Source organism: Colletotrichum navitas (assembly GCF_030913465.1).
Source record: "Colletotrichum navitas strain CBS 125086 chromosome Unknown LY79scaffold_149, whole genome shotgun sequence".
Classification (NCBI taxonomy): Eukaryota; Fungi; Ascomycota; class Sordariomycetes; order Glomerellales; family Glomerellaceae; genus Colletotrichum; species Colletotrichum navitas.
This window is the reverse complement of record NW_026850695.1, coordinates 56,248-66,793: the sequence shown is the minus strand read 5'-3', so window position 1 is coordinate 66,793 and position 10,546 is coordinate 56,248. Positions and strand designations below refer to the sequence as shown.

Genomic DNA, 10,546 nt, shown 5'->3' with positions numbered 1-10,546 from the left:
GTCTAGTATAGTATCCTTAAGAGGTGCTTATCTAGTTATTATAAAGTCTCTAATATTTATTAAATATTTTATTTTACTAGCCTAGTAGCTTTAGTCCTTAGGTGTACTTTTTACTTATGTTTACATTAGGTTATTTTACCTTTTCTTTTTCTTATAATTATTTATATAGTTATATATTAATTTTAATAGTAAGCTTAATATATAATAAGAAATCCTTAGGGAGGTTTATAATTTTAACTAGTTTATCTTTAATATCTTCCTTAAGTCTTTAGTAAAATATAAAAATTAAGGATTCTTAAGTAATATTAAGTCTAGCAGTAAGTCTTTAGAATTTAGCTATATAGTGTAAAGTAGCCTTAGTCTATCTTAGGTTAAATAGTTCTTACTTAGCTTATTACTTCTTATTAGGGTCTTAGAAGAGTAATAGTAGTGCTTTCTTAAACCTAGAGTATTTATAAAAGATCTCTTAGGTTTCTGTTTTTAAGCTTGCCTAGTTGTTTATTATATAGTCTATTAGGTAGGGTTTAAACTAGGCTAGTGCTTTTCTCTTAAGAAATAAGGTAGTATAAATAACTTTCTTAGGTTTATCTCTAAAGCTAATGTTATAGAACTAATAGTATACTTAGACTTAAGTAAGGAATCCTTTTAAGTGTCCTAGGGTTTTATTAAATAGCTATAGATTATTAAGTCTTAGAGAGTTTAAAAAAAATACAAAATATAATATAATACAAAAATATAATATAAATATAATACAATATAATACAAATATAATACATGTATTTGTATTATATTATATAAGAGAGATAATATATGTATTTATATTTATATTATATTGTATTTGTATTGTATTTTGTATAATATACAACTATACAATATAAAAATAAAAATAATTAAAATTAGTAAATTAACTATATATAATATTACTTAATTTTTATATATAGTATAGTATTATTTATATATTTTACTTAAAATATTATATACTTAAAAACTAAGATTTAGTAATAACTACTAAGCACTATATTAATAATAAATATAATGTAATACTAAATTTATTAATATATAGTATAATAAGTATAATTTATTAATATATTTAACTATACTAAAGTTATTATAAATAACTATTTATATAATAACTAGTAATATTATAACTTACTTTATAATAACTAACTAAAGTATAACTAGCTATTTAATAACTAACTATAATATAACTATTAATAATATAACTAACTATATAATAAGTAACTTTAAAATAACTTATAATATAATAAATAACTAAATTATAACTAACTATAAAATAACTAATAATAGTAGTATTAATATAGTTTATTATAACTAATATAGTATATAGTCTTATATATTAAGTAAAATATAAGTAGAAGTTAAAATAAAAATAATAATTAAGAAAAAGGTAAATATAGAATATTTTTTACTACTCTAAAGAGTATATATACTTGTCTTACTATAAGTAAATACCTTATAAAAAAGTATATTAATTATATATTATAACTATAGAATATAAATATATACTATAACTATTAGTATAAGCTATTTCTAGAAAATATAGCTATATACTATACCTATAAACTATTTATATAAACTATAACTATATAATATAACTATAAAGTATACTTATAAAGTTTAATAAATAATAACTATAAAATATAACTATAGTCTATAACTATAAACTATAACTATAAAGTATAACTATAAAGTATAACTATAGTTAATAACTAGGAATAATAAGTATAAAAGTATAAAAATAAACGTATAAATATAAAAGTGTACTTATATAAGTTATAGTTTATAGTTATATATAAGTTTATTTATTATAAGTATAGTAAATAACTATATAGTCTATAGTTATATAAAGATAATAATAATTTTATAGGTTATTTATATAGTATAATTATATATATTAATATTATAAACTTAATTAATATTTATATAATTAATACTTAATATATATATTAATTCTCTTAAGTGTTATATACTATATATAACTATAAGACTTTTTTTCTAAGTACTTCTTTCTCTAATTAGTATATTATATTAAGTATTTATATATTATAATATACTTTATATAACTAATAGATATATACTATAGTTATAAGCTATATAACTTTATAAAATTATAACTTTAATTTTATAAAGAACTTTAGTATAACTTATTTATAGTAGATTAGTAGTATATTATATATAATATAACTATATATAACTTATATTATACTCTAGGTTATATACTTTATAAAGTATAACTTATAAGCTATAACTTATAAGTATAATATATCATTTTTATATCTAATAATACTATTTAATTATACTTAGTTAAGTAGTTTAAATTATAAATACTATAATTATTAATATTTAAGATCTTAAGATTTATAGCTTTTTACTTTTTAATTCTTTAGGTTTTATTACACTGATAGATACTACTATATTATTAGTAAGTTATACTTATTACTAAGTAGTAATAAGGTTTTTCTTTAGATATAGTCTTTCTTTCTATAAGAATATAGAAGAATAATAAAATATTAATACTTTTAATATATTTTATTCTTATACTATATAATATAATACTATAATATAAGATAAAGATATTATAATAAGTAACTATTACTTTATATATTTTATTAGACTTTAATATAATAATTAATAAATAGTAAAGAAAATAGTAATTATTAAGACTTTAAAGTAACCACTTTAGTAGTTTTTATTATTATATTCTACTAAACTTAGTCTATAACCTATACTAATATATTATATAATAAAATACTATTAGTAATACTATAGAATATAGTATTAGTTATAGTCACTATAACTAAAAAGAAAGTAATATAGATTAAAATAAAGGTTTTACTTATTATATTAAAGAAGTAAAAAATATTATACTACTTATATTATCTTAATTACTTTATAATATTAAAGTTAAAAGTCTTAAGAGTAATAACTATATAACTAATAGTAAATAATAATATAATTACTTTCTATATATATAATAGTAATAGTATTAATATAATGTATTATATTTAATTAAAGTTAAACTATTGCTTATACTAGTATACTATATAATAGAATACTATTAGTAATACTATAAAGTATAGTATTAGTTATAACTACTATAACTAAGAAAAAAGTAATATAAATAAGGTTTTAAACTATAATATTAAAGAAGTAAAGAAATATTATATTACTAATATTATTCTAAATACTTTTTATAGTAATAATTTAAGAAGTCTTAGTATTAGTAACTAAGTAACTAAGAGTAAATAATAATATAACTACTTTTATATATATATATATAGAGAAGTAATAGTATTAGTATTAATAAAATACTTATTACTATTTATAAATATATATATATAGTTACTAATATAGTTTTACTTATATATTATTAAACTATAATATAGATATATATTAAAAGAATTAATTTTATATTTCTTCTTTGTATTTTGTATAATATATAAAATACAATATATATATTTGTATTTGTATTGTATAGTGCCTTAGAAAAAATACAAATACAAATACATGTATTATATTATACTAGAAAAAAAATACAAATACATGTATTATATTTATATTATATTTGTATTATATTTTTTTAATACTCTATTAAGTCTAAGCTTATCTTAACTATTAACTAAGGTCTATATAATGTTAGTAGTGCCTTAGAGAGTTTTAATAGTCTCCTTAAGTTCTTGTATCTTAGTTAAGGGTTCCTTAAGGATAGCTTTCTTTAAGTATTCTAGTTTAGCTATATTACTATTAATAACTTTAATAAGTTATTAGTTATACCTAGCGTTTCTCTTAATTATCCCTTAAATTATAAGGTATTAATCTATAGTAAGGATAGCCTTGTTGTCTTTATTAAATCTTAGATTAAGTAGAATAGATCTATTATTAATCTCTATAATATCCTTAAGTCCTTTGTCTAGGGAGCACTAGGACTTAGGGGTGCTTATTAAAGGTATATTCTTAGAGGTTAATATAATGTCTTTACTATTAGGTAAGTATTAAGGTTAACTTACTTAACAGGAGTAATTAAAGTGTTATAGTTAATAATCTAATAGTAGGGTTTTTACTAAGAATAAGCTAGGGTTAATACTTAGTTAATAGTAGTATAGGCTTACTAGTCTATTAATTACTTAATAATTAGTTAAATAGTTAATAGTTATAAAGGTAGCTTATATAGCTTTTATTAATTAAATTACTAAGGTTAAATACTAAAAGTTATTTAAATAAATTATATTATAAGAAGTTAATTACTAAAGAGCTATAAGAGTCTATCCTTAAGTGTGTCTAAGTCTATCCTATATATAAGTTTATTCTTTTTGTTAGCGTATAAGGCTATATATCTAAACTATAGCACCTATATATTTTCTATACAGCGCCTATATACTAAGTATACAGCTTCTATATTTCTAATATATAGATCTTATCTAATCTTTATTATTATATAACTTATACTATAGTTCTTCTATATCTATAGGAGTCATCCTATCTACGCCTATCTATTAGTTCTATACAAATACTGTTGCTACCTACTAGCTACTCTACTAAGTAAGGCAACATTGCCTATAACTTGTTAAGTTATAACAGGTTAGTACTAACTAATAATATAATAGTAGTATTTTTCTAGTTAGCACTTACTGTATATACTCTATAAGAATAAGGCCCTTAAATTACTAGGTAATACTCTTAATAGTTATAGTTCCTTAGAACAGTAAGGCCTCCTTAATAGGTACTATAATATTGTCTTCTGCAGAGGCGTTGTTTAGAGCAGAAAAAGGGGTCCTAAATAGAGAGAACAGCAAAGATGCTAGCTTACTTATTAACGCTATAGAAGATATCTACTCTAACAAGGCAGTAAATAGCTACCTAAGTCGCTAGTAATTAGTTCTAAATAATAGTAACTAAGTTACAAAGAGGTATTTAAATTCTAATAGTATTCTTATAGTTAAAGACAATAAATCTAGGCTAGTGTTATAAAGCTAAAAGTAAAATAGTGTAAACAGTAACTATTAGTCTACTACATTAGCCTTGCTAGGGGATAATTAGAGCTAATGGTCGTTAGTAGCTAGGATAACAGTCTTTAGTTCTAGCTGTTTACTCCTAACAGGAAGCACAGTTTTTAATCTATAATTACAGGAATCTTAAGTTAATTAACTCAACAAGGCAAAAGTAGGCAATAGCCCTATCTTTCTTTTGTTTCTAGAAGGGGAGACCAGAAAAACAATTAGAGCAAAGTAAATAGGACAAAACCCTGTGGAAAACGCAAATAAGTTGTAGTGTGTCTAAGCTAAGTTCTGTGCAAAATGATAGGAGGGGAAATGTCCCTTTGTGGACCGTGGGATCCCTGCCTCAGGCTCAAATTGGCCTCAGGCCCAAACAATAGGGGGTGGTATCAGAGACAAAGACCCAGCAGCGGTTCCCTCCGGGCACGCCACCTGCGTTTAGTCCCATGTCCCAGCCCAGGTCTTCAGTGGCTCCTTGCTCTGTTTGGGCGCTTTTATTGCGATGCAGATGCTGGAACTTGACAGTTGGCACCGACTTTACGGTTCAGCTGGCCCGGAAACGTGCGAGTGAATTTGGCTCTCCAGGCTTTGGCTTTCCGGTCCCAAGCTACCGATGTTACCTCACTTCGAGATGCTTTGCTTTGAAGAAGGGAACGCGTCCGAGGAAACAGGAGATGACGCAGCTGCGGAGAGAGCCTTGCATGATTCCCCAAGAGGCGGGCCTCTTTCTTCTGCCCGGTGTAGATTGCGTCTAAACCAAACTTCTCACGGCTGTGCGACTTTCGAAATGACCACAATCACAGACAAAGCAAATCCCGCACCTGTGGTTCCCTGCCTTTCATTATAGCTCTGCTCAGCGCATCTTGCATGGGGCGTTCAATAGGGGCTTGGATGGATATAAGACGTGGGACCTCGTCTGAATCGAGTAGGTAGCTTGATTACTTTCCTTTAGCGACCTTGGCTTAGGATTGGAACAAGACCACACAGCTAAAGTATCCACAAACATCCGAGATGTTCATCGAGGCACATGACCTCTCAAGCGGGTTGATTACATGGTGTAGGCTATCACGTAGACACCCTATTATGCAAAATATGAAGAGACCGCCAATAGAAGAAGCCATGGACATTGTGCTCATTTCGACAAACGGCCTGGTCCAGTTGAGAAAGGTGAAAGACCAACCCCGACTAGTTCGCGTGGGCTGTTTCATCGTAAACAAAAGGAATGGAGATAGCATTTCAAGTCTCTAAGTTGTGGCTGGCGTTTTGTGGGACAGATGTAAGCCAAAGTGCAATGAGGCTACCTGGTACTTGAGTAGTGTCCCTGTGGGCCCCCACATGTGATTATGTAATCTCATCAGAACGCGCTTCGCGTTGTTCTTATCGATAAGCACAAGGGGCTTGCGTCAAACATCACGAGTTCTTGAAGCTCATTTCTAGAAGCCCAACGTCGTCAAAGCCCCGCCGTCATACTGCAAAATGCCAAGGTTAGCCGCACGGGCTCTCTTTATCTCGTGTATCTACTTTCTAACAAACTACCTCAGGGAAATCATTACCGTTCAGGCCGGACAATGCGGCAACAGCAGTCAGTCACCCCACCATTGCGACGAACCCAACGATCGTAGCTCAAACGGAAGGCAGCTGCTGAGCTTGGAGGCTAACACTGAGTAGTCGGAAGCCAGTTTTGGCAACAACTCTGTCAGGAGCACGGTATCAACCAGGACGGGAACCTCGAGGACTTTGCAACCGAAGGCGGTGATCGCAAGGACGTTTTCTACTACCAGAGTGACGACACAAGATACATCCCACGAGCCATCCTAGTCGACCTGGAGCCGAGAGTTCGTGCTTCGATACAGATTAGGGGCCACCAGTCATGCTGACAAGTATCAGGTCATCCAAGGCATTCAGTCGGGACCGTACAAGAACATTTACAACCCGGAGAACTTCTATGTTGGCAAAAATGGAGTCGGGGCGGCGAACAACTGGGGTGACGGTTACCAGACGGGCGAGGTGGTCTATGAGGATATTATGGAGATGATTGACCGTGAAGCTGATGGTAGTGATTCACTGGAAGTACGTGCATCTTGCATCCAGCTGTTTGGATGATGCTGACTCTTATCCAGGGCTTTATGATGCTACACTCCATTGCAGGCGGTACCGGATCCGGCCTTGGTTCTTTCCTCCTCGAACGACTCAACGACCGATTTCCCAAGAAGATCATCCAGACATACTCTGTTTTTCCCGACACCACAAACGCTGGAGATGTTGTTGTTCACCCATACAACAGTGTCCTCGCCATGAGAAGGTTAACGCAGAACGCCGATTCGGTTGTGGTGCTGGACAACGGAGCCCTATCACGCATCGCAGCCGACAGACTACATGTCCAAGAGCCTTCTTTTGCTCAAACAAACCAACTGGTAAGTTTTTGCATCTTCATCCTCAAGCTGTCCCCACTGACCTGGGTTCTCAGGTTTCGACCGTCATGTCTGCCAGCACGACAACTCTTAGATACCCGGGATACATGCACAACGATCTGGTCAGCATTTTGGCCTCGTTGATTCCCACTCCCCGATGCCACTTCCTGATGACAGCATACACACCATTCACTGGTGATCAGGTCGAGCAGGCCAAGACAGTGCGTAAAACTACAGTGCTGGACGTCATGCGGAGACTGCTGCAGCCCAAGAACCGAATGGTTTCGACCCAACCAGGAAAGAAGAGCTGCTATATCTCCATTTTGAACGTCATTCAGGGCGAAGTGGACCCTACGGACGTCCACAAGAGTTTGCTTAGAATCCGGGAACGACGACTCGCGACGTTTATTCCCTGGGGCCCGGCAAGCATCCAGGTGGCCCTGACAAAGCGGAGTCCATATATCCCAATGGCTCACCGGGTCAGCGGGTTGATGCTCGCGAACCACACAAGCATTGCGACTGTGAGTATCTTCATCCACGCCCCTGTAGCAGAAACAACAATACGCTGACGGTCTTACAGCTGTTCAAGAGAATCTTGAGACAATATGACGGCATGCGGAAACGCAATGCCTTCATGGAGGGATACAAGAAGACAGCACCATTTGCAGAAAACCTGGACGAATTCGACGAGGCCCGAGAGGTCGTGTCGGATCTAATCCAGGAATATGAAGCAGCAGAGGACTCAGATTACCTGAACCCCGACACAGGAGACAAGGCGACCTCGGCTGAAACCGACAAGAGGATGGCCTAAACCAGACACACGTGGGAGCGGCAACGGGTTACGTAGTGGCAGGGCTGAAGATAAGTGACGTGCAGATCAATTTGTCGATATAGCGAGGGTGGCATCTATGCATCGGGAAAAGGATCGGAACCTGGGCTTTGCTGGGATTTTTGGCGTTCAGGGACGGGGAGATGGCACAGGATTACGAACTAAGCCCCCTCCATAACGAAAATTAAAAGACCCCCCAACCCCTCAATAAACTTGCATCTCGATGGTCTACCTACCACTTTGACCCCTCTGCTTCTTGAGCTTGCAGGTGCCTGGAGCATTTGTTCCTGAGCGGTTTGTGTCATTGATGGGCCCCTTCGCCGTTAGAGTTCTCCACATCCCATCACAATCGACGATGAACGTCAGCCGTTCTCCACCAAAAGAGGCTGCAAAGAGCCGCAGAATTGCATATTTTTGACGTCATTAACGTCAGAGCTCTGAGAGCTCGAACCCGGCTCGCCAACCTGGACCTCAGGCGAACTGTCGCTCGACTTAGCATAAAAAGACTGGCATTGAAGCTCGATCAAAATGCGTTTTTGATTCTAATCACATTACACCATCACAACCCGATCAAGACAGTTTGATCAAGACAACTTTAGGAAATCTTCCAACTTCAAGTCCGAACTAACCAATCAATCAACCACCGTGAGTTACAAGCCGCTTCCACTTGCCTAATCGCAGCCGCAGACGCTAACACCTAATTCCCTCTAGAACACCAACAAAAACCGCCAAAATGACACAGTCCAAGGCCGATAAGATCGAGAGCGTTAAGGCCAACCTCCCCCTTCCCGAGGACCCCCCCGTTGCCCCTGACTGGCAGTCCGCCGATGCCCGCAACGTCAACGTTGGCAGCGGCCGTACTGAGGCCCCCATCAGTGGCGACAAGCCCGCCGCCTCGGCCCTGCGCGACCCTTCGTCCACGACCAACGTTGACCTGAATAACGTTGGCCGCCAGGCCGTCGAGGGACTTGACGACCTCCCCAGAGATGCTATCGCCAAAAAATAAATTTGAGAAGTCATGGATGAATGAAAAATCTCAGTGGGATTGGGAATGCCAAGCGGGACTGGGAGCATTGTACTATTAGGGAGCATTACATGGCAAGAGTTAATGACAATGGCATGATTTGTCTTTTACAAATATTGTGGTAATCTTTGCTTATCAATACCCTCGGCTGTAACGTTTGTTACGGAGGTGCAATTACAAGGCGGTCCCGTTTGAGGTCGCACAGGTACACAATGGTGACAATACACAGTGGAAAAAAAACACCGTGAAGGTACCATGCTCGGTACTCAACGCAATATAAGGATTCTGATCAAATACCATGAAGATATCTAGGTATCTACCCTTATTGCCAATCCTCGGAGGTTACAGATAGAGGTATTATAAACCCCGTAACATTTGTTACAACAGACACCTGAAAGTAAAACAACACTCTGGACTGATGCTAGATGATCGCTTGGTATGTCAATCGTATTTTGACGTCTAGTTAAAATCACGTTCCATGCCGTCAGCAAGTGGCCCCGCATCTTCGCCCTAGTACGTTTTGCATCTGTTGTTTACTCTGGTATCATTTCGTTTTGTTTCGATATTGAGGCCCTCTGGTTGTGGATAAACAGGCGGTCGCGCACTTTGGCGCCGTTATGTCGAAAGATGCATCACCGCATTTTCCTATCCATCGTGTCGCATTATCTACCAGTTGCTTTGCAAACACGGAATGCGGTGCATCAGGATCAAACGATACTTTGATGGAACTTACCATCAGATGACATGATTCCAATTTTGTTACCGACTTCCAAGCAGGTGTTGTTTACTCAGAAGACTAGTCCAGCATATTTACTACTTAAGACTTTCTGTTGCTCAATTTCAATGGGGTTATTATGTCAATCCTCCTACTGTGACAGGTGTTGTTTTTTTTTTTTTTTTTTTTTTTTTTTTTTTTTTGGTAGGAGTTGTTATTGCTTGTTGGAATAAAAATGTGCATACACTCTATTGCTGTCTGCACACCTACGGTGTCTCAATGAAGAGTTGACAACCCGCTGGCATAGTCTCATTGACAACTTTCTTCATCGTTGTCCTCATAGTACTTCTATGAGATTCTGCAACCACTCTTTTTGTCCGAGGAGGCAGAACAGGTACTGGGTTGAAGCAGACAGGACTAGAATGTCTAACATACAAACACGCAATGCTTCTTTGTCTTCATGCAGGACCCTTTACTTGCATTTCAATACTGAGGAGGCAAGCCAGATAAAGACTGTCAGCCTCAATTATATTCTCACCGCCTGGTCCCTTC

The 10,546-nt window shown here is 34.5% G+C and overlaps 2 protein-coding genes across 2 annotated transcripts; both read left to right on the top strand.

Annotated features, from left to right (window-relative positions):
- Window positions 1-6,429: 6,429 nt before the first annotated feature.
- On the top strand, window positions 6,430-8,665 carry LY79DRAFT_572372 (tubulin/FtsZ family protein). The gene is made up of 7 exons (XM_060559352.1): window positions 6,430-6,499; window positions 6,557-6,597; window positions 6,684-6,850; window positions 6,903-7,085; window positions 7,136-7,429; window positions 7,483-7,947; window positions 8,007-8,665. Exons 1-7 carry the CDS (start codon window positions 6,492-6,494, stop codon window positions 8,235-8,237), a joined length of 1,389 nt encoding a protein of 462 aa, XP_060407473.1. The 5' UTR covers window positions 6,430-6,491; the 3' UTR covers window positions 8,238-8,665.
- Window positions 8,611-9,261, top strand: LY79DRAFT_674837 (uncharacterized protein; the record flags this gene model as incomplete). The annotated part of the gene is made up of 3 exons (XM_060564368.1): window positions 8,611-8,616; window positions 8,835-8,872; window positions 8,967-9,261. 3 exons carry the CDS (start codon window positions 8,611-8,613, stop codon window positions 9,259-9,261), a joined length of 339 nt encoding a protein of 112 aa, XP_060407472.1.
- Window positions 9,262-10,546: the final 1,285 nt, after the last annotated feature.

Bases quoted from the DNA above. Each gene is read 5' to 3' on its own strand.
- LY79DRAFT_572372 (XM_060559352.1), top strand. The intron at 6,851-6,902 runs GTTCGTGCTTCG...GACAAGTATCAG, and splicing joins TAGTCGACCTGGAGCCGAGA to GTCATCCAAGGCATTCAGTC. The intron at 7,430-7,482 runs GTAAGTTTTTGC...CTGGGTTCTCAG, and splicing joins TTGCTCAAACAAACCAACTG to GTTTCGACCGTCATGTCTGC.